General features: G+C 48.5%; 1 protein-coding gene across 1 annotated transcript; it reads right to left on the reverse strand.

Moving 5' to 3' along the window:
* Positions 1 to 6,962: 6,962 nt before the first annotated feature.
* Positions 6,963 to 21,975, reverse strand: Atox1 (antioxidant 1 copper chaperone). The gene is given in 4 exon segments (NM_053359.2): positions 6,963 to 7,106; positions 10,182 to 10,350; positions 14,872 to 14,947; positions 21,872 to 21,975. Coding segments are annotated over 3 exon segments (207 nt in total). The 5' UTR covers positions 21,878 to 21,975; the 3' UTR covers positions 6,963 to 7,106; positions 10,182 to 10,225.
* Positions 21,976 to 23,255: the final 1,280 nt, after the last annotated feature.

Raw genomic sequence — 23,255 nt, forward strand, 5'->3', positions numbered from 1 at the left:
CCAGCCTCTGCCTCCGAGGGCTGGGATTTAAGACAAATTCCAACAAACCGGGCCTAACACTTTGCTTTGGTGAGAATAGGTGGAAGACTGCTGATTTCCACCCATGTAGTCACAAACCAGTATAGTCACAAATAGACATGAACCACTTGCATGGGTTTTTTTTAGGGTGTGTGTGTGTGTGTGTGTGTGTGTGTGTGTGTGTGTTTAAAGTTTATTTTTAATTGTACTTATCTGTATGAGTGTAGGTATGTGCACATGTGCGCTGGGTGCCTGAGGTGGCAGGAGGTGTCAAATCCTTTAGAGTTGGAGTTACAGGCCATTATAAGCCATCCACCATGGATGCTGGGAATCGAACTCTACTGGAGCTCCATATTCTTAGCTACTGAGCCATCTCTCCAGCTCCGTGTTCATTTATTTTGAGATGGGGGGGTCTCCCTACATAGCCTGGGCTGGCCTCGAACTCTTCTTGATCCTCTGCCTAAGCCTCCTGAGTGCTGGGATGAAGGTGTACACCTCTGTGGTCAGCATCCCACTTGTTTTTTGAGACCTGATCTCTCACTGACGCTGGTGCTCACTGACTGCGCTAGGCTGGCTGGCCGGTGAGACAAATCACAATGCAGTACCATCCAGCCATTCAGAGGCATGAAACGACAAACCTAAACTCTCCAAACGATGTATTCTAAGTAAGCTGTAGGGGTTCCCTGCCCCCACCCTGGGGAAAGGGACCTCATGTCTCAATCCCCCTTGAGTGAGACTAGACAGGTGACTGTCATAGGAGCTGAGGATGGAAGAGAAAGGCTAGGCTTTAATTCCAGCACACGAAGCTACAGAGCAGGCTCCAGGACAGCCAGGGTACACAGAGAAACCCTGTCTTTGGAAACAAGCAAGCAAACAAACAAGCAAGCAAAAAGAAAAGAGAAAAAACCGATCATTTTACAGGAGAGGGTACCAGGGCAGTCACTCGATCCTAATGCCCTCAGGTAATGCGGCCAGAGCCAAGCCACATGACACAGGCCCCTCTCACACAATACAGTAAAGAGGGTGTTTGACCTCTCCTAGCTCCAGTATAACCCAGGGAGAATGTTAGTCAACCATGCTTGAGTTCAAATCCAACCCTGGCTGCAATAAGGAGGCACTGCTTCAAAGCAAAAGGAAAAACTTGATGATGTGTGAGGAGTGAAGGCTGGGGGTGTGGCTCAGCTGGAAGAGTGAGTGCTCCCCCCTTCCCCCCCCGAATGCCTGAAGCCCTGGGTTTCACCTCCAGTACAAACTGGGTATGATGATGCATGCCTGTGATCTGAGACACTGGAGGAAGGAGGATTGGAAATTCCAGGCTAGCCTGAGCTACATGAGATCCTGTGTCAAACAGCCTGATTGGAGCTGGGAATGCAAGAAGGCAGATGGGGGAAGCTACAGGGTTCAGTTCAGCTCTGTCCAGGTCCAGAAGGCCCGAGGCACCTGCCACCATGAGAGGTTTGATCTACAGCAGTGAGCAAAGAAGCTGAGGTGGCACTGGGAAGGTCGCAGTCCTGCCGAGGGATGTGGCACTCCGAGGGTTCCAGGCCTCTCGTCTCCTAGTCCTCCTGCCTCTCCTTTCTGCCGTCCTTGGCCATCTCTGGTTTTCTGGCCTTCTAATTACTGGGCATGCATAGGGACCACAGCTTCTGTTTAGGTAAAACGGAAGCCATGTGGCCACAAACAGCTGCCTCTGGAAGGACTATTTCAAAATGGAGCCTGGACTGAGGGGAGAGGAGGACACAGGCTCAGAGTGGGGGAGTTAGTGATCTTGCTGTGGAAAGACAGGGGAATGTGTTCTCAAGTGTGAGTCCCAGAAGCTGGTTCCGGTGGAGTATCTCTCAGGCTGGAGTCCGTGGAGTTATCTTCTTCCCCTGCAGCCACAGTGCCAGGCTGAGGCTAGACATCGAACCCCTACCATGTTCTTGTGTATCCTTGATTCCTCTGGATTCAGAGCATCCTCACCCAGCCACATCAGGACCTTACAAACTGGGGTAGGAACAGTGTGACTCAGTCCCCTTTGGGCTCTCGCACCTTTTCTCAGTTTCCCTTGTCAAAAAAGGCATCCAGAAGGCTGGGCTGGGTGGTACATAAGTGTAATTCCGGCATTCAGGGGGCAGGAGGATCAGAAGTTCAAGGTCATCCTCAGCTAGAAAGTGAATTCAAGGCCAACCTGGAGTACTTGAGATCCTGTCACAAACAATGGCATCAGGAAAGAGGGTATTGCTGAGAAGCCTCTGGTAGTTCAAGATTATCTGATTTGGAATATTCTGTTCCCCAATATCCACTCGGGACAGAAGCTGGAGAGTGTAGGAGAGAGGAGAAAGAAAGGGCTCTCCTTCTGGCACTAAGAGCTGGGAAGAGCTAGGCTAATGGCCCATGTGTCACAACTTACCAGGTATGAGGAAGGCTGAAGGTAAGGGTGGGATTCACACAGGAAGCTCTCCCTGAACTGTCCAGAGCAGGATGAGTGCTCCAAGCCTTGCTTTTGTGGGGTATCACACCAGTCAAGGCTGGGGACCACTTAATAGAAGCAGGGGCACATGACCACCTCCACCATCCCCATTTCTGACACCCTGCATCGATAACAGCCCTGTAATACCTTTTCAGGCAAGTTCTCCTTGCCTACTTTACTCAAAGCAGAAAGTACAGGGCTGGGGGTAGCTCACTGGTGGTGAGGAGCCATGAATGATTAATGGTGATGGGGGGAGGGAGAAGCACTCTCTTCAGTGGTATAGCCACTGGTAAGGCTCTCCCTGCAGCACCAGAAAACAACTCTTACATGTGCTACTGCAAGCACACTTAATGGACACACACACACACACACACACACACACACACACACACGCTCATGCCCACACACACATGCTCACACATACACATCCTCATACACTCACACAGTCACACTTATGCACACACACTGATGATAAAGTGTAAAAAGCAGATTAAAGAAGCTTGGTTCATTTATGTAAACTAAGTGGACACAGGGTCACCAAAAAACACAGAATTCTAAGAATAGCCCTGACAGACACTCCCAAGAAATAACAGACTTGGGCTGTGTAAGAGATGGGCACTAATTATAGGAGATGCCAGAGAGAGGGCAGTGGCTCAAGCAACTGACCCCTCCCTCCCACATGGCACAGGCACAACCCTCCAGGCTCCACTGTTCCCTTCTCACAGTCTCTCTCTTAGCGACCATCCATTTCCCAACAGAAAGACAATATTCTCCTTTGTAGAACTGGCATCGTGAAGAATCATGGGCAATCATCACTGTCACAGGAGCTACCATGACGACCTCCATGGTATAGATGAGGAAACCGAGTTTCACAAAAGAAGCCATCACCTTCAGCAGGCTGCAGCTATCCCGGGGAAGACTATGAATGCTGAAGTCCAGAACACAGCTGGCTGCAGGTGGAAGTCCAGTCCACAGAACGGAGTCAAGGCTGGTTGCAATAGCAGGCATCTGAAATTCCAGCACTGGGGAGGATGATGCAGGAGGATGTTGAGTTGAGAGGCTAGTTGGGCTATGTAGTGAGATTCTCCCTTACAAGATAAACCATCAGGGCTGGGGTGATGGCTCCATGGGTAAGAATGCTTGCTGTGCAGCACGAGGACCAGAGATCAGATCCCAGCACCCACATAACAAGCCAGTTGTGGCTGTGTGCATCTGTAACCTTAGTGCTATGGGAGGTGCAAACAGAGTAGTGCAGGCTTGCTGGATGGGGCCTTGGTCTAGAATCAGTGAGAGGCTCTGTCTCAAGGGAATAAAAGATAGGGTGATAGAGCAGGACACCTGCCATCCTCCTCTGGCCTTCTCCAGTACTCACAGGCATGCATAGTTGCACCCAGAAGCAGCATATGTGCACACATACACAAATGGAGCTGGGGAAGTAGTTATGTGATGGAGTGCTTGCTTGTTTACTATGGTTTGGTGGTTAGGATCAACAACGCAAATGAGCAAAGCTGCTTTGTGTCCCATGTTGTGGGTGCACCAGACTGGAAAGGTCTGTTCTACACGAGTCTCCCTATACCCTAGGGGAAACTTTGTAGAAACATCAAGCACTTTGAAAATCTGGAAGGTGGGCTGGGGTTAGATTGGCATGCACAACGTTCTAGGTTCAATCCCTACCATTGCAAACCAGGCGTGGTGGTGCATGTTTGCAATGTGGAGGCAGGAGGTCCAGAAATTCAAGGGCAATCTTGAATACTCAGTGTGCCTTGATCATGTCTCAAAAATGAAATAAACAGTGGCTGGAGAGATGGCTCCGTGGTTAAGGGATCACATTGCTCTTTCAAAGGACTGGAGTTCACTTACCGGTGCCCACAGCAGGTGGCTCACAACTGCCTCTAACTCCAGCCCCAGGGGATCCAATGTCACTGGCTTCCAAGGCAACCTGTTCTCATGGCACCCGTCAGTAGACAGACAGATTGGCTTTCAAGGAAACCTGCACTCACTAGCAATATCCACAGACAGACACACAACTTAAAAATAAAATGTTTTTTTGTGGGGAGCAGGTTTCAAGATAGGATTTCCCTGTGGAGCCCTGGCTGGCCTGGAACTCACTGTGTAGACAAGGCTGTCCTTGAACTCAGAGATCCACCGGCCTCTACTTCCTGAGTGCTGGGATTAAAGGTGTGAGCCACCATCACCTGGCTATATTATAAACCTTAAATAGCAGCAACTGGGGATATTTGAGACCATCTGCATTTCGACACCCTGTCCAAAAAAAAAAAAAAAAAAGGAGAGAAAAGAATAAAAAACTTGGGCTAGGCGTGAGGGGTCACTGGGGTTCAGTGACTAGACGCACTCGCTGGAGTCATCAAGCTCCAGGTTCAGTAAGAGACCTTGTCTTAAATGAGGAGGAGGAGGAGATTTGAAGACACCAGACATTAAGCTTGGGGATGGCTTCCCTTTGGAGGCGAGCTCATCGTTGCCTCTTCTGTTCTGGTTGGTTGGAATCATTGCGTTCAGCTGAGGCCCTTAGAATTCCTTCAGAAGAACCAAATCCAAAGAACACTGCCATCTAGTGACCAAAAAGCCACTACCAGGAGACTTAGAAGCCCTGTGCTCCTAAGGGACCACAAAGGCAGAACTGGCCCTAGATTTATTTTGTGGGCAGTTGATTGGCCGAGAGATCTTATGCAGCTAAAGCTAGCCTCAAGCTCTCTGCAGCTGAAGCTAGCCTCAAACTCTCTCTGCAGCTGAAGCTAGCCTCAAACTCTCTCTGCAGCTGAAGCTAGCCTCAAGCTCTCTCTGCAGCTGAAGCCTCAAGCTCTCTCTGCAGCTGAAGCTAGCCTCAAGCTCTCTATGCAGCTGAGGCTGGCCTTGAGCTCCAGAACCTCTTGCTTTCACTGCTAGAGGGTTTGGTGTGCTTCCTCACATTGCGATAGCCCTTCTCAGAGTGAAGAAATGTCTCAGTTCTGGCTCCTAGATTCCCTGGAGTGAAGGATCTGTGGTTGTCCAGATGAAGAAACGTTCACTAGGAGAGAGAAGTTGTCTAGTCCCAGGTCATGGCTGGCCAAGGGCAGAGCTGATCTCGTCCCAGGCCCAGCAGGGTCGAGTGTCTGGTAAATGCCAGAGGATCCACATTCAGTTCCCTTTACCTTTACCATTGTAACTCCAGCTCCAAAGGTCTGATGTCCTCTTCTGGTCTCCCCAGGTACCCAGACACTTGCAGGTACACATACTTACTCATGGTGGCACATGCCACTAATCCGAGCACGTGGGAGGCAGAAGCAGGCACTTCTCCAGAGTTTCAGGATAACCAGGGCCACATAGTGATGCACTGACTCACAAGAACAGTGGGCAATGGGCACTTTACAAACTTCCTATGCACAGCAGACAGCTGTAGACAGTCGCATGGCTTTCTCCTGGCTTGGGAAAATGGAATTCTGGCTTTCAGTATAAGTGGGCAGAAAACTCCACATCGTTTGTGAGGTGGACCTAGTTTCCTCTTTCCAGCTCCTGGACCCCAGCCTAGGTCAAGGGGCAATGACTGTCAGGATCATCAATTTCTCCCTTGATCCAGTCAAGATGGTCTGACATCTAAAATCTGTTCAAAAGCATCTCAGACACCAAGTGTGTTCTGTACGGTCTTGGGATCCAACTGGGCCATCTCTCTGGTTCCCAGCTTGGCAGCAATTCAATACCTCACACCCATGGGCTTTTTTTTTTTTTTAAGTTACACAACTTTTAAAAAGTAGTGACACACGCCTTTAATTCCAGCACTCAGGAGCAGAGGCAGGAGGATCCAAGTTTGAGGTCAGTCTGTCTACAGAGCAAATTCCAAGACAGCCAGTGCTGCAAAGAGAATTCCTGTCTTAAAAAACAAGACAAAACAAACAAACAAAGCTACACAGACTAAACACAGCCTTGCTTCGCCAAGCAGCTCTGTAAAGGCAGTGGAGGTCTTTGAGGGGGAGGGGAGGACATAGGAGTCCTCCATCTGTGATCCATGAAATATGGAAATGTTAGTGAGCAGTGGGTGCTGGGGGATAACTCCAAATAGTTCACACTCAGTGACTCATTGTGTCTATATAAGGATCACACCTATTTGCTGAAGATACTGTTATCTCTCAGGGCTTGAACACTGACAGGTTAAGTAAAACAGCTGGGAGGTGCTGGAGCCCAAACCCTACCGGAGTAGCCTGTCTTCACGGTGGCTTCCCATTTTTCTAACTGCTTTCAAGTCTCCTCTCTTACATTCAGTTCACTTGGTAGCTTTTCCAATACAGAGTCTACAGAGTGAGAAGATAATCACTGATCTGGCCCAGTGATTCCCATTGCAGAGAGGCTCAGAGAGAGCAGTAGGCTGCTCAAGATCACACAGCAGAGAATGGGTGTGTGCTGGGAACCTGACCTTGAATGGGAAGCCCTAGCAACAAAGGCAAGCAAGAGCAGCCATCCTGTGGATGAGCAAGCAGTACCAAGAACACACAACAGACACTTCATCAACAAATGCAGCTTGACTTTAATTGCAAGGAAGCTGGCAGGGAGCCAGCAGGGAAGGCCTGTCTGGGCTGGAATTCCATGGCGGAGCTGGACTGAGCAGTTGGTGTTCCAGATCAGCGGGGGAGACCAGATCAACAGTCTAGGAGAAAGAGAAAATAAGGCGGATCAATGGCGCCACCTACTGTGAATGGGAAACATTGCATTTCAGTCTGTGGCAGCCTCTCTGCACTGCCCATGGTTACTGGTGCCTGCAAAGGTGAAACTCTGTATGGTTAGTCTGTTACAAAGTAACCAGATGTGGAACTTTGGGTCTGGGTGAGGGGCAGGAGCGGACTATTTCCACACAGAGCTTATACATGTTTGGCACTCCCAGACTGAAAAATCAGAGAACTAGGCTTGGCTGACTTCTGTAATACCAACACTGGAGATAGAAGCAGAAGGATCAGGAGTTCAAGGCCAGCCTGAACTACACGATTTCATTAATAACAACAACAACAATTAAAAAAAATGCCAGAAGGTGGTGACGCACTCCTTTAATTCCAGCACTCAGGAGGCAGAGGGAATCTCTGAGAGTTTTGGCTCTCCCAGAGTGGCAGGAAGCAGACTGGCACCATCAGAGGAAATAGTGGGGGTGACTGAGGAACCACTGCTTGATGGACATGAGGTATTTTTCTCAGACACTGAAAATGTTCTGAAGTAGGTACAGGTGTGGTTATGCTCCACCACAAATGCATAGTCTTATGAATGGTGCCCACGAACACGGCTAACTATATCACGTCAACTGCATTTTCGCCTTGATAACAAAAGCCACAAGGAGCAAACCCGCACTTTGCCACCAGCAGGCGCTACTTTAGTTACGGGGGCTGTTCTTCCTTCCTCCCAGTTCCTCTCCACAGAGACCATGCTTATCAAATACAACTTTTTCCATAGTTAAACAAACCCTTTTGGTTTGTTTTGTTTGTTGCTTGGTTTGTTTGATACAGGGCTTCTCTGTGTAGCCCTGGCTGGCCTTGAACTCAGAAATCTGCCTGCCTCTGCTTCTCGGCTGAGATTAAAGGTCTGTGCATCACCACCCAGCTAAATAAACATTTTCCTAAGGATGGTGTTAGTATTCGAGTCACCATATGTGTGTGTGAAGGCCCAGGGCAGGTTTAGTCTCTCCTTCCACCTTTAGGAGAAGATCAAACTCAGCTCTCTTAGGCTTGCATACAAGGTGCCTTTACCCACTCTGCCTTCTTCCTGGAGCTCACACACAGCCTTACCTGGACGACTACCTGGGGACTCAACCTGTAATCACAACATTTGAGGAGTTAGGGCAGAAGAATTGTTGCCACTTCCAGATGGCCTGGGTTAGCTCTATTTCAAAAATGATTTTTTAAAAGTAGAGAAAACCTTTACATGGAGGTCCAAGACACAATAAGGTTGTTTGGAGAGATGGAGGCCAGTGTCCCACCCATTCACCCAATCCACAAAACCCAGGGATGCTGGACCATGCTGGATGTGGGCCCCAAGCACAGCAAAAGCTGTTGTAGAGGACAAGCCTTAAGGAGGCTGCACAGGAACCAGGAAAGCCAGCAGGGCAGAGTAGAGGGGTTTGTCTCCTTCCTAGATTAAATCTCAGACACATAAAATATGTCCAAGTCACATCTGAACTAGAGCAAAGCTGAACCCCAGACTCCATGCTGGAGCATTCCTGGACATGGACCAAATCCATAGCCATAAAAGGCAGGGGAAACAATAACTTTTATTTACTTATTTATTTAAGGGGTGTGTGTGTGTGCATGTGTGGAGGGCAGAAGACAATTTGAGGGACCCAGTTCTCTCCTTCCACCACATGGGTCCTGGAGATTGAACTCCATTGTCAGGCTTGGCAGCAGACACTCTCAACCTGCTGAACCATCTTTCTGTCCTTGTTATTTTTAAATATATTTTTTGAGACAGGGTCTCTTTATGTCACCCGGGTTAGCCTTGACTTGCTGCTTCTCCTCTCCTGCCTTAGCCTCCTAGATCATCTTCACTTTTTGATTTGCTGGGATGTACCATACACAAAGAGCACATGGCTTGGGTTCCAAAGGCTCACTTTAAGGAGGACGCTTTGGGGGGGGGGGGGATTTAGCTCAGTGGTAGAGCGCTTGCCTAGCAAGCGCAAGGCCCTGGGTGCGGTCCCCAGCTCTGAAAAAAAGGAAAAAAAAAATGGAGGACGCTTTACTCAAAGGGGAACCTCCTACCCGCAGTCAATTACGGCTGGCATCTGCCAGGGGCCCTCATGGGTCACTGATAGAGTTAGTGCTACTGTAACTATCATTCACACATTTGCTCAGACGGCCTGGCTCCTTCCCTCCTCTGCCACCCACCTCCGTGGGGCTCTGGTCAGGACGCTTGCACTCACCAGGCTTCATGTTTCTCAGTCCCAAAGAGGACACAAACCACCAAAGTGACCACAGTAACTCATGTGTCAGGCACACTGCAAGAGTGCTGGACACAATGAGGAGTGCTAGGTGGGCAGGCAACTGTCCTGCTTCCTGATGGAAGGGCACTGGCACTGGTCCACTTCCTGCCTCCCTGGGACCCATAAGGTGGAAGGAAGACAGCTTAGACGGGCCATTGGCTCTACGAGGCTGGGCTGGATCCACGTCCGGCTCCAAGTGGAAGGAAAGGCAGGGTGAACATGAACTCATGCACGGGAGTGACAGGCTTGGAACATAGGCGTCCCTGTGAAGGGACTGTCCCTTCACCAAAGTAAGAGGCTCACCATTCCAGAAGGGTCACACACTTTAAACTTAAGTCACGCTGACCAAGCAAGGTACCATGGGACTCTGGGAACATAACATGGAGCTCTGTCTGCTCCCAGGAGGCCTTCAAGCCCTCCGAACTTCTCGTTTGTACTGGACAATGATGTGCTTGGACCCTTCCAGAGTGGGGCAGTGGGCTGAACACATCAGGGCACCCTCCTACCTAACTCCAGAAGCCCAAGCTTAGTCTGAGCACCTCAAATCCAGGAATCCCAGTTGCACTGTGCTCTAAAACTAGAGCATGCCAACTCAATGATGAGAAGGTTTGGGGTTTTTCTATTACAGATGCCCTCTGGGTGAATTTAGGCAAAGATTTCAAATCTCAAATTACAGTCTGAACTGCTTCTGGGCTCAAGTCTTTCAGAAGAGGGATCCCAGAAGAAGCAACGGGCTTGTTTGACAATGGTTTGGACTTCACCCACCTGCCTCTTCAGTTTCTATCCGGAAGGACTCGCCCAGGTCCTGGCTACTTGGGGCCAAGGTAGGAGACCGCTTTTCCTGTTTTGTTGAGAGTTGCCAGCAGGATGTCTGAGCTGTGCTCAGACTCGATGCAGACCTTCTTGTTGGGCAAGTCAATGTTGAACTCCACTCCTGCAGGGAGAAGGAGGGATGTAGGAGGGGGAAGCGGGACCCCTCCACTCACTGGAACAAAGAGGTCAACCTCCTAAATTATTCCTGAAACACCAGGCTTCTCCAGGAGCCAGGGAGCAGCAAGCTCTTTCTGTTTTAGGTACCGTGAGCATGGCAGGCTCTGCTGCAGGCTCTGATCCATGTGTAAGGAGTTGTGGGGATGGGGCTTGAATCCAAGGCTTCAAGTCCCAGTCGAGCACTCCACTCCTAAGCTCTTTCCTCAGCCCCACAGGTGAATTTTCTTCCCTCCTTCCTCTCTTTCCCTCCTCCCCACTTCCCCAGTCCTACCATCACTGTTACTTCACTTTTCTATGCCCACGCCAACCTCCCAATTTAGTAACACAGAGCCTTCCTTCCCTTTCTTTATAATCTTATTTAAAACATTAAAAAAATTATGTATATGTTTGGGCCTGCGTGTGGGTATGTTCATGAGTAGAGGTGTCCCTGAAGGCCAGAGGTGTAGGGTCTGGAGTTTTAAGTGGGTATGAGCCACAAGATGTGGGTGCTAGGTCCTCTACAAGATAAGTGCATACCGGGGTTGGGGATTTAGCTCAGCGGTAGAGCGCTTGCCTAGCGAGCGCAAGGCCCTGGGTTCGGTCCCCAGCTCCGAAAAAAAAGAAAAAAAAAAAAGAGAAGTGCATACCTTTAACCATTGAGGCATCCTCTCTGCCCCCAATTTACTTATTTTTATGTATATGAGTGCTTTCTTGCACGTATATCTGTGTACCGCACGGGTGCAGTGCCCATGGAGGTCAGAAGAGAGCGTCGGTTCCCTGGGCTGTGAACCACTGTATGGTGCTGAGATCAGAGTCCAGCTCCTCTGCAGGGGCAGTGAGTGCTCTCATCTCCAATCCCTTTTATTTCTTTTCAAAATTTTATTATATTTTAATAAGAGCATAGGTGAGTGTGTGTTAACAAGTGTGTGAAAAGAATCTGTATACAAGCGTGTGTATGTGTGTGAGCGTATGGGGGGATGAATGTGAGTGTAAGGAGGGTAGATAGTGTGTCAGTGAGCATAAGTGAGAGTACATGTGAGTGAGGAAAATGAGCATGTGTGTGAGTGAGTGTGTGTGAGTGTGTGTGTGTGAGTGTGTGTGAGTGTGTGTGTGAGTGTGCGAGAGTGTGTGTGTGAGTGTGTGTGAGTGTGTGTGTGATGGTCAGAGGGCAAAATAAACTCACTCTTTCTCACTGAGTATCTAATGCTTGTGCTCTCTCTGTCTCTGTCTCTCTCTTAATGTGGTACTGGGTCTCACGTGCCTATCCTACCATTGGAGCCTTGGGGCTCCCTAGTCTTTGTGTGTGTGTGTGTGTGTGTGTGTGTGTGTGTGTGTGTGTGTGTGTGTTACTGGTACATAGGGCATCAGACACACCCAGCAAGCACTCTGTCACTGAGCTTCATTCATCCCCAGGTTTCTTGATACTTTTTATTTTGAGGAGGTCTCACTAAGCTATCCAGAGTAGCTCTGAATTCTGCAAACTCACTCTAAAGTCCAGGGAGGTCTGAGCTTGTCACTTTCCTGTCTTAGCTTCCTGTGTAGTGTGATGACAGGCCTAGTTCTTAGTTTGTTTATTTTTGATTGTTCGTGGTTTTCATTTTTTAAGATGGGGATTCTCTGTGTCACCTGTCTTGAAACTCACTTGGTAGACCAGGTTGGCTGGTCTGGAACTCACAGAGATCCACCTGCCTCTGCCTCTAGAATGCTGGGATTAAAGGTGTGTGCTCCCACTTGCTTTTCAACAGCTCTCCAGTTTTCCTAGGCGTTCCGACATCTGCTCACTGACTCAATCCTTCTGAGGACAGAGGATCAGGGTCTGCCTGCCATCCTACAGCCAGCGCCCCCAAGCCCACCTGGCCATGCCTGTGCAATGCTTCCACACTGCAAACTGGAATAGAGCTGTGGGGCAACAGCCTGGAACATGTGGGATGTGAACAGACACTGCCAAACTGCCTTTCTGATTTTTTAAAAAGACTTATTTATTTATTATATATAAGTATACTGTAGCTGTTTTCAGACACACCAGAAGAGAGCACTGGATTCCCTTACAAATGGTTATGAGCCACCAGTGGTTGCTGGAATTTGAACTCAGGATCTCTGGAAAAGCAGTCCATGCTCTTAAACACTGAGACATCTCTCCAGCCCCAAACTTGTCACACCAGAAAATGAAAACCCACAATGCCCTCCTCTAAAATGGCATGTCAATGAAAAGGGCTGGGTAGCTATGGTCAGGACTATTACAGGCCTTGGCTTCCCCAGCTATCACAAAGGGGTTGGGGTTAGACTAAATGTTCTTTCCTGTCTAAGTCCTTAGTCTGACTACCCAGGCCCTAAGCAACTCAAAAACCCTTCCACTGTCCTCAACAGGAGAAGCACAAGGGAGCGCCTTAGTTAAGGTTTCTATCACTGTGATAAAAACACTATGGCCAAAAACAACCTAGGGAGGAAAGGCTTTATTTTGTTTAAACTTCCACATCACAGTCCATCATGAAGGGTAGGTCAGGGCTGGACCTCTCTGGAGGCAGGAGCTGATGCAGAGGCCATGAAGCGATGCTGCTTACTGGTTTGCCCCTGACGGCTTATTCACCTTGCTTTCTTATAGCCCCCGGAGCCAGAAGGACGGGTGGCACCACCCACACTGAGCTGGACCCTCCCACATCAACCATCAGTGAAGAAAATCCACCACAGGCTTGCTCTCAGGACAATCTGGTGGGAGCATTTTCTCAGTTGAGATTCTCCCTGCCAAAATGACTGTAGCTTCTAGCACACTGATAAAACTAGCCAGTGCAAGGAGAGACTTATCAAAGGTAAAGCCCCCCTCGGCAGCTGCAGGGATGTCCAGCACATGATACAGGGAATGGCTACAATCTCTGAATCTACACATAAGACAGTTTCGAACTTCTAAGAGGGTGCTGGAAATTGAACCCAGGGCCTTTGGAAGAGCAGTCAGTGCTCCTAACCACGGAGCCATTTCTTCAGCATCCCCCATTTCATTTCTGAAGTGTCTTGGGCACAGGCTGACATTCTCAGATCTTATCTGGGGAGGGTCAAACCCTGGGGAGGGAAGCCTGTAGCCTTGTGGGAAGTTAGCAGCCAGGTTCTCTCCAGTGTCTCAGAGTCTTGTGAACTGTGTAGCTGGGCATGGTGGTTCATGCCTGTAATCCCAGAACTCAGGCAATTGAGGCAGGGGGACTGGTGAAAGTTTGAAGTCTATACTGGGCTACCTATGGTAAGTTCCAGGCCAGCCAGGACTACAATGGGAAACCCTGTTTTAAAAAAATACAAAAGATATTCCAGCTCATAGGGCTCAGAAGCAAGTCTCTGACTCACTCTCACTGTGGGATTTGGGCAAGGCACTTCCCCTTGGGCACTGGTGTCATCTGTCCCATTTCACCTTGGAAAGTCCCACTCTGTGGACCGACAGTGTGAGAGCTGTTTCACCCCTCAGTGGTACTGTTCCCCTAGGTTTTATTTATTTATAAGTTGTAGAAGTAGGGTCTCACTCTGTAGTCCAGGCTGGCCTCAAAACCATGGCAAGGCCTTGTTTGTCTCTGCCTCCCAGGAGCTAGGATTACAGCTGTGAGTGGACATACCCACAGCTTTGCTTTGCTTTTATAAACTTTTGATTTTACTTTCTTGCAGTACCGTGGGCTGGATCTAGAATGTTATACATGCCGTGCAAGCACTCTACTGATGAACGATACCCCTAGCCTCTTTGGTCATTTTTATTTTGAGACAAGGTCTCCCTAAATTGTCCAGGCTAGCCTTGAACCTTTGATCCTCCTGAGCTTCTGGGTTTACAGGCATGCACCACCAGGCCTGGTTGTTTTTACTCTGTGTATGTTGTCACACTGGAGATCACCAGCGCACTACCTAGCACCTCTAGGCTCCAGAGCTGGACAGTGTGGCCAAACACCAGCTCTGTCCTGCAGGCTCTGTGAATCCAGCCAAGTCACTGAACTCTAAACACTTCCTGTTTTCATAAAAGGAAGAGTCACTGGGCATTCAAGCAGAGGCAGAATGATGGAGTCCATGACTACCAGCTCCACATAGAGACCCTGAAGAAAGATGTGGGGGAGGGGAGAGGTGAAAGAGTCAACAAAATGGAGTTGTATATGGTGGCATGGTGGCACACGTTTGTAATTCCAGCATTTGGGAGGTAGAGGCAGAAGGATTGCTGTAAATTTAGGACCAGCCTAGTCTATATGGTACACTCTAGGACAACCAGGGCTAAAAACAAGAATAAGCTGGGGGGTGGGGGGGATGTGTGGATTACGGTGAATGAGAGAAATGTGAGGTGGCTGTAGTAGAGTCTAAAGGCATCTCCATGTAAGCCAAGTGCACACAAGGCCCACACATTTCAGTTCACTGTTAGCCCCAGCTGAGCTGCAGCTGCAGCTGCAGCAGATCCTTCTAGGCCTCCAGCATCTGAGCATGACTCCTGGGGAACAGTCTCCCCACCCATCTCCAGTGCAGAGCCACTCACCTCCCAGCTTGTTGAGGACTCGGGAGACGGCTTCCGCACAGCCTCCACAGGTCATGTCCACAGAGAACTCGTGCTTCTACAAGAAAGAGAGATTATGTGCTAGGCCCCAGAGTGACCCATACACTGTCCAAGGGGCTATTCAGGAGTTGACAGGGAGCAGAAGACAGTAGACACAATCTCACTGTAAGCCTGTCTGTGAGTCCAATCTAGTCAACAGGTAAGAGGGGGGATGCAGGGCTTCCATGTATCACAGGCAGGACCAACAGAGACGATCTCCATGTCTTTTTTTTTTTTTTCCGGAGCTGGGGACCGAACCCAGGGCCTTGTGCTTCCTAGGCAAGCGCTCTACCACTGAGCTAAATTCCCAACCCCCTCTCCATGTCTTTTGCAAGGTCTGGCACATGATGAACAGGACCACCTGCAGGGCTGGCTGAGAAGCTCTTTTGCCAGTTCTCCCTTGAGGTTACTGCTTTGTGAGCTGTGGATTGCCTCAGGACCAGGGAACCTAGCAACCAGTGGCAGGCCCCACTCTTATCAGATCTGGGACCTGATTTTTCACTAGAACATTATTTTCAACATTTGAGTAACTGGGGACTCTCCACGGGTTGCAGGTCTGCTCAGCAGCCTGGACAGGGACATGCCAGTAGGCAGGTGACTCAGATATGTGGCCACCACTGCTCTGCTCCAAGCACCTCAAGCTCAAAGGCAGTGCCTGAGTTCCAAGAAGGGGAAGGACTTCCCTGGCTCCCTGCACTGCAGGCGGATGAGAAGGAACCAAGGTTCCTGAGGTTCTCCAACCTCCAAGATATCACAAGTCAAGGCAGACAAGTGCCCACCAGACTGAGCTTCTGTTCAATTCAGTGCTGCACCCAAAATACTGGGAACAGCATGGGGCACAGAGGAGGTACCAAACCCATGTGAGTTGATGGCCAGTATCACTGCCAGACAGCTTCTGGGTCTTTGGCTGTTTTCAGAGAGGGACTGCGCCAATCCTCCCTTCCCTCACAACCTGGAAATTAGAGCATCTGGGCTCCAACACTCACAAATTGTATGCCCTGAGTAGCTTAATTCACAGGGTTCCAGTCCCTTGCCCAGGCTAAAGAATGGGACAAACAACAGGATCTGACATGTGGTAGCCAGCTTCCACTATGACTTCTACTTTCTCTGCCTCCTGGTGTTTATGCCCTCAAGAATTCATTCCATAACATTGCAGGGAAAGCCTGTGAGTATTCAACATAAGGCTAACCACTGTTATGGTTACAATGCTAGCTTCTGCCCTGCTCCCTTCTGGGGTCGCTCTAGAGCAGTAGTTTTCAACCCTCCTAATGCTGTGACCCTTTAATACAGTTCCTCATATTGTAGTGACACGCAACCATAAAAGTATTTTTGCTGCTACTTCATAACTGTAATTTTGCTATTATGATGAATCTTAATGTAAATACATGATATACAGGATGGTATACAACCTGGTGGGACCCACAGGTTGGGAACTGCTGCTCTAGAGGAAGCCAGTTGCCATGTTAAAGGACACTTTTGTATACCCCCAGAGGTCTACCTGGTGAGAAACAGAGTCTCCAAGGTCAAAGTCAAAGACTGGAGCAGCCTGGGCAAGCCTCTGGCTTGCACTGTTGTTCTCTTAGGTCCTAAGCCAAGCCTACTCACTCTGCCCAGCCACTCCCAGGTCCTGATTCTAGGTTCAGGGACAGATATTATAGGGCAATAGATAGTTAATATATTAATAAGGTTAGATCATGGGACTAGGTGTTACTAGGTAAAAGTTATTGGATTCTGATAATTATTTTCCTCCATTTCTCTCTTCCTTTTGGAGAAACAAGGTCTTTACCCTGAGGATGTAACTCAGTGGTACACTGCTAGCCTAGCATGTACAAAGCCCTGGGTTTACTTCCCAGTACTGAGACAGTCAAGCATAAGAAAATGCTTGGGCTATACATCTGTCTCTTAACAATGAACCTAGCAACGTGTTAGCTACCCAAGAGTCCTCCCCCTGCAATAAACATACTTGCTTTAAGCACTGGAAATAAGTTACTCCCCTTAGCTATCCTCGCCTTCTCCATTTCCATTCAAATAGTCAAACCACAATCTAGGGAACTCCTGGGAATGGACTGATCGAGCCTAGACTGGAGTATAAGCACAATGAGGCAAACTGTCCTCAAAGTGAAATTTTAGGGAGAATTTCCTATTTACCATCTTATGCCTATGCATAATTGGGTATGCATATGATTAAAACCAGATGCATCGTGGAAAGGGGCATACACAGCAAACAAAGGCTTACATAATCTAAGCCCATCAATCAAAATAGAGAAGTACCCAAATTATATCCCAAGCAGCCAAACTCCTCCTTCTCTTGAACTCCATAAAAGAAAGCCCTAAACTGTCAGTCAGACCCTTGAGGACCCTCACTCAGACGGCAGGATGCTGGGCTGCAGTATATTCTGTTCTGGTTTGTATATTGTTTTGTTTCAAATAGTTTCCGTGATACTTTGTAATTATTTTAGCTCTTTGGATAAGAAGCCAAGAGCATAGAAACACCCAGCCCAAGACCCCAGCCACCAGTAAAATTACTGCACTAACAAAATAACAAATGACCAAAAAAAAAAAAAATAACATAACGAATAACAAGAACAAAACGATGGCTCCCTCCCTGGTGCTTGATTGGTTTTGCTGTTGCTTCTTTGAGAACATGATCTCATTATGTAGCCCAGACTAGCTTGAAACTCACTATCCTGCTCATACTGGACCTCAAACTCTATCTTCCTGCCTCAGGAACCCACGTACTGCATAAATAGATACCCAAGAACATATCCAAATCCAGTGCCCACCTTCCCCATGAAGCTCATCAAAATACTTCTAGGACAGGCTGAGTGAGCTTTATCTGCATGCTTGGGAGCAGAAAATGTCCCTAATTAGGCAACATTTGCATACACATAATGAGGTGTCTTGGGGATGGAACGAGTCTAAACACGAATCGTATTTATGCACACAGACAAAAGGTAATTTCATGTGATGCTGTTAATGAACCATGTTTGGGCACTTTGTGGCATCAGGCTGCTGGCTAGTCTGAAACTCCCTATGTGGTCACAAACTCACAGAGATCTGCCTGCCCCTGTCACTTGAGTACTAGGATTAATTTAGTTCTTTAATCCAAGCACTTGGGAGGCAGAGGAGGGATTAAAGTCATGCACCACCGCATTTTTTAAAATTTTTGTGTATATGTATGCGTGCCTTCATGAGTTTATATACACCAGGTATGTGCAGGACTGCACAGAACTCAAAGCAGGATAATAGCATCCCCTGGGACTGGAGTTAAAGGTAGCTATAAGCTGCTATGTGATGGTAGGAATATAGACTTGGGTCCTCTGCAACTTCCTTTTGAAAATTAGGAATTGGCAGTTAAGAATATGTACTGTTGGGCTGGAGAGATGGCTCAGTGGTTAAGAGCCCCAACTGCTCTTCCAGAGGTCCTGAGTTCAATTCCCAGCAACCACATAGTAGCTCACAACCATCTGTAAGGAGATCTGATGGGGTTGGGGATTTAGCTCAGTGGTAGAGCGCTTGCCTAGCAAGCACAAGGCCCTGGGTTCGGTCCTCAGCTCTGAAAAAAATTTAAAAAAATAAAAAAAAAGAGAGGTTTATATTGGGCTGGAGAGATGGCTCAGTGGTTAAGAGCACCTGACTACTCTTCCAGAGGTCCTGAGTTCAATTCCCAGCAACCACATGGTGGCTCACAACCATCTGTAAAGAGATCCGATGCCCACTTCTGGTGTATCTGAAGACAGCTACAGGATACTTATATATAATAAATGAATAAATCTTTAAAAAAAAAAAGCAGGGTGGTGCAGGCGCATGTCTTTAATCCATGCACGCTGGAAGCAGAGGCAGGCAGCTCTCCAAGTTTGAGGCCAGTCTAGGCTACAGAGTGAGTTCCAGGATACACAGAAAAAACCCTGTCTAAAAAGCAAAACGAAAGATTAAAATAGGGCTGGAGGGATGGCTCAGCAGTCGAGGCTGCTTGCAGTCTTCCAGAAGACCAGAGTTTCCTGCAACCACTGTAACTCCAACTCTAAGGGAACTTCTGGTCTCTGCACACAAGTGGCGCGCACACACACACACACACACACACACACACACACTAAACCTAAAAGCTAGTAAGTAGTTAAGTAAATTATAATTACTTGTTTGCATGTGGGAGTGTGTCCCATGGCCTAAGTGTGGATGTCAGGGGTCACTGGGCTTGGCAACAGGGATCTTTACCAGCTGACCCATCCTGCAACCCTCAGGTCCCCTTTCTGCAGCATTTTTCTAGTTTGAAAAGAAAAGCATTCGTTTCCTTATGCTCAGGAGCCACTATGGTGGTGAGGTCATGTGTGCAAGGGTCCTAGGGAAGAGAGGCTTTCTTTGCTCCAGGCAACTCTCAGCACAGCCGGGTGTCCAGCTCCCACAACCTACTCTCAGAAGAAGCTCTGAAAGGGGATTTCAGAGGATAATTTTGCTCAAGGAGCTAAAGTCAATGGTTACCTGAGCTCCAAACTGAGGACCACAGCAAGAAAGGACTTCTTTCACAGTACAGAGGTCAGAGGCCAGGGATCCGCCCTAGGAGGCCAAAATTCCAACTCAGAGCTCCCTATCTCTGCCTACAAATTGTGCAACTAAACATGATGACGGAAAGCTGGCCTAAGGGACAGGGTGATCCAGTGTTCACAAGAGTATCCCTAGACCTGCTCCACCTTCTGGGTGTCTCCCTAGTGCCACTAGACCCCTTACAAAAGGATCCTTTAGGGTCTGAGTTTGAGGGTCAGTGGCAGAGCACATATAGGCCCTGGGCCCAACACCTAGCACCACAAAACAAAACTTTTAAGCTAGGTGTGGCCGCTCACTTCTATAATCCCAACCCTTGAGAAGCTAAGGCAGGAAGATTGCTCTGAGTTTAAGAATCATCCTGGGCTACGTATTCATTCATAGCCAGCCTGGGCTACAGTGATGCTCTGTAATGATAACAAACAAAATGAATCCTCTTAAGTATAATGTATATTAATGTTGTACTACATATTGTATTTATTAGTTCAGAAAGCCAGTAGGTAGTATGATTCTTTTACAGACTCTAGACCTGGAAGAGTAGGAATGGAGGGGGAAAAGAAGGGGGAGGAGGAGGAAGAAGAGGAGAATGACACTGTTCCTCTAGAGGATACTGAGTCTTTAAACACTGGTGTCTGGATTCCTGATTACTAGTATCTGCGCATCTCTGATGTGCTGGACCTTCTTCTAAACACCTTGTTACACTGTCTCCTTTAATCGCTACAATAATTCCACAAGCCAGGAAACTAATTCTTCTTTCTGAGAGGAGAAAGCTGAAGCTCTGGGATTAAGTACTGACCAGGGAGACACACCTCATGAGTAGTAGGTCCTAGGTTGGAGAGAGGACACAAAACTTGAACTTTTAACCAGTGAGGTCCAGGTTAAAATGAGGTAGAAGCCTGACTACTCAATTCTACCCCACTTGACCTACATCAACATGAGTCACTACTCCTTCAGGACAGATGGATCACTGGCTGTGTACGCATTTGATGATTTAATTCTAATTAATACCAACCTTAGTCCTAAAAGATCTGTTTTCAGCCCCTATTTTACAGATGAGGAGATAAAGACTCAGAGACAGAACAACTTGTCAGAGGCTGCCCAGTTGGCAACCAAGGGCAGACTTTCAGGTTTCTGGGTTAAGCTTTGGTCTACAAGTCGTCTTGGGTAAGACTTATTTCCCTGGCTAAATTGGAGGCAGCACTTGACCAACATCTTCCCGGCATTTAGCAGTTGGCTTGATGAGGTGCCCATTTGTCTCCCATTAAATCCTGCATCCCCAGAGGCAGACACAGAATGGAGAGGTCCTCAAGCTTTTTTCTTTCTTCACTGCTGCCCCCCCCCCCCCAAGAGCCTGGCAGCTTCCACTCTGGCATCCTAAGTTCATCAAGGAGTCTGTCACTTGGCAGGGCAGACTAGACAAACGTGCCTGGTAGGATGGACTTTATTAAGTTTTTTGTTTGTGCTTTGTGCAGCTAGGATCTGAAGACAAAGGGCAAGAACCACAAGAACCTGAGAGGTTTAAGAACCACAAGACACCTGAGAGGTTTAAGGATTCGTACCAGGAAGAAGCCTCAGGTTCATTCTCAGAAGTGAAGCTGCTAAAACATGGAATACTCCTGGGAGACCTCTGGGCTGAGAGACTGGGAGGAAAAGGCTCCCCACTCCATAGCTCTAGCCAGCATTCGGGAACTCAACTGAGATTAGACCTTGCCCCCAAACACGTACAACTGGTTTTGCCCAGCACTTCCCAGGTGGTCTGGCTTCAGGTTGGATCCTACCTAGCTTCCAACAATAAAATGCTTTCCCACAAGCACTGGGGTTTTTCTTTTCTTCTTGTGTAATGTGTTAAGGCCTCATGTAAGGTCGTCATTTAACTAAGCAAGGAGTGGGGTGAATTCAAAGGCAAGATAAGCACTGCTCTCGGTTCCTCAAACTCTGCTCAGAGCTTTGGGAACTCCTGGTTGGGAAGAAAGTACCCTGTCGAGTTAGTGTCGTCCAGTGCTGAGATGGAAGTACGCCAGAGTGGGCTGGAGAGGTGAACACAGACCTGCTTCTCTGGAAACCCATCAGCACGGCTGCAGGGGCATGCACGTGGAAAAGACAGGTACCGGCATCCCTATGTGGGTTCTGTGCCCCACCTCCCTGCCTCAGTTTTCCCATCATGCAGAAAAGGATGGGGCTGCCTCTTAAAGACTCTCTAGAGCGATCCGGAGGCCTATGTTCTGCATTAACATTGCTCTCTGCAGCTTTCCCGAGGGTCGCGAAGCTGGAGGACCGGTACGGAAGGTAAAGTGAGAAACGACCGCAGCTCTGGCTACGGCCTATGCCCTAACTGCTGCGTCTGGCCCGGAAACCGTGCATCAGGCCGGAGACAGAGGTTCCCGCGGGCCGAACGGCCACTCACCGGCATGACTGACGCGGCACAGGCGGCACAGGCGGCACAGGCGGCGGCACAGGCGGCGGCGAGGACTAGAACGCCTCTCCCGAACACCAAAGCGGCGTTTCCGGAGAGCGCTCCTGGAAGCCACGCCCTCAGGCCAACCCAGTCTTCGGCCGGGCCCCGCCCTAGGGATGGGCTCCACTTAGTCCCCGCCCTTTCCGGGGTCTAGCTTCCGCAAGGCCCCGCCCTTTGAGGAAGACTGTTCCGATCCCTTCGGTCCCAGTTACAGCCAGGCTCCTCCCTTGGGCTGGCTTCCACTTGGTTACCGCCCCTTTCTGACATGACTATTTCACTAGGTACCCCCTCTCTTCGGACCCGCCAGGCTCTTTGGGGCCAGTCGGAGGCTAATTTGTGGAGACCAGACCTGTACCTTCTACTGGGTCATTTCTGAAACAAGGTTAGGGAATGAGAGGCCAAGGCTCTAGGAATGAGGGATCTGGTATTTCCCTAAAGGGACCGTCTCTCTTGCTTATTACTCAGTCCCTAAACTACAGTTGCCTGGCCTAGGGCGGCAGGTCTGTTGACCCAGTTACTAGAGCGGCTGAGGTAGAAGGTTTCTAGGTTCAAGGCTAACCACAGCTGTAAAGTTCAAGGCCATTTTGGACTTCTTGAGACCCTTTCCTGAAAAACATATTTAAAACAAAACAAAACAAAACCAAATGTAAGTGTAAGGCACAGAGTAAATCAGTACACAACTCTAAAACCAGGTCTTGAAAAGTTGAGGGCCAAGTGGTGCCTTCAATCCCCGCCCTCTGGAGGCAGAGGCAGGCGGATCTCTGAGTTCAAAGCTAGCTTGATCTACAGTGCAAATTCCAGGACATCCAGGGCTATGTAAAAAAAAGAAAAAAAAATCTTGTCTCCAAACCAAACCAAACCAAAGCTGAGGGAGAAGGACCCAGAGGATCCAGAGTTCAAGGTGGCTGTGACCTTTAATTTCAGCACTCAGGAGGGAGCAATACCCACACAGACTTGCCTATAGGCCAATTGGATGAAACCAATTCTTCAGTTACAGTCCTTTTCCAAGATGACCGAGGCTTGTGTCAAGTTTATCAAAAAAGATCTAACCACTCTTATCCTAAGAAAAAACAAAACAAAACAAAACCTGGGAGACTGTGTCTTTCTCACCCAATTACGGCAGCCCAGTCGACCAAGTTACTTCATGGGTAATTGATACGCATGTAGAAGACGGGCTTCCTCGACAGTGCCAGAAGGACCAACAGATTAGATTTATCTCCTCCACCAGCCATTTGTGTCCTTGAGCTGAGGGCTAAGAGAAGTTCCCTAAACTAAGAAGGCAATCTGTCGTTCTGTGTGTCAGGATGGGTTCAGTCAGAAACTATACTAAAAT

The sequence above is a fragment of the Rattus norvegicus genome, chromosome 10, assembly GCF_021556685.1.
Source record: "Rattus norvegicus strain SHRSP/BbbUtx chromosome 10, alternate assembly SHRSP_T2T, whole genome shotgun sequence".
Lineage (NCBI taxonomy): Eukaryota > Metazoa > Chordata > Mammalia > Rodentia > Muridae > Rattus > Rattus norvegicus.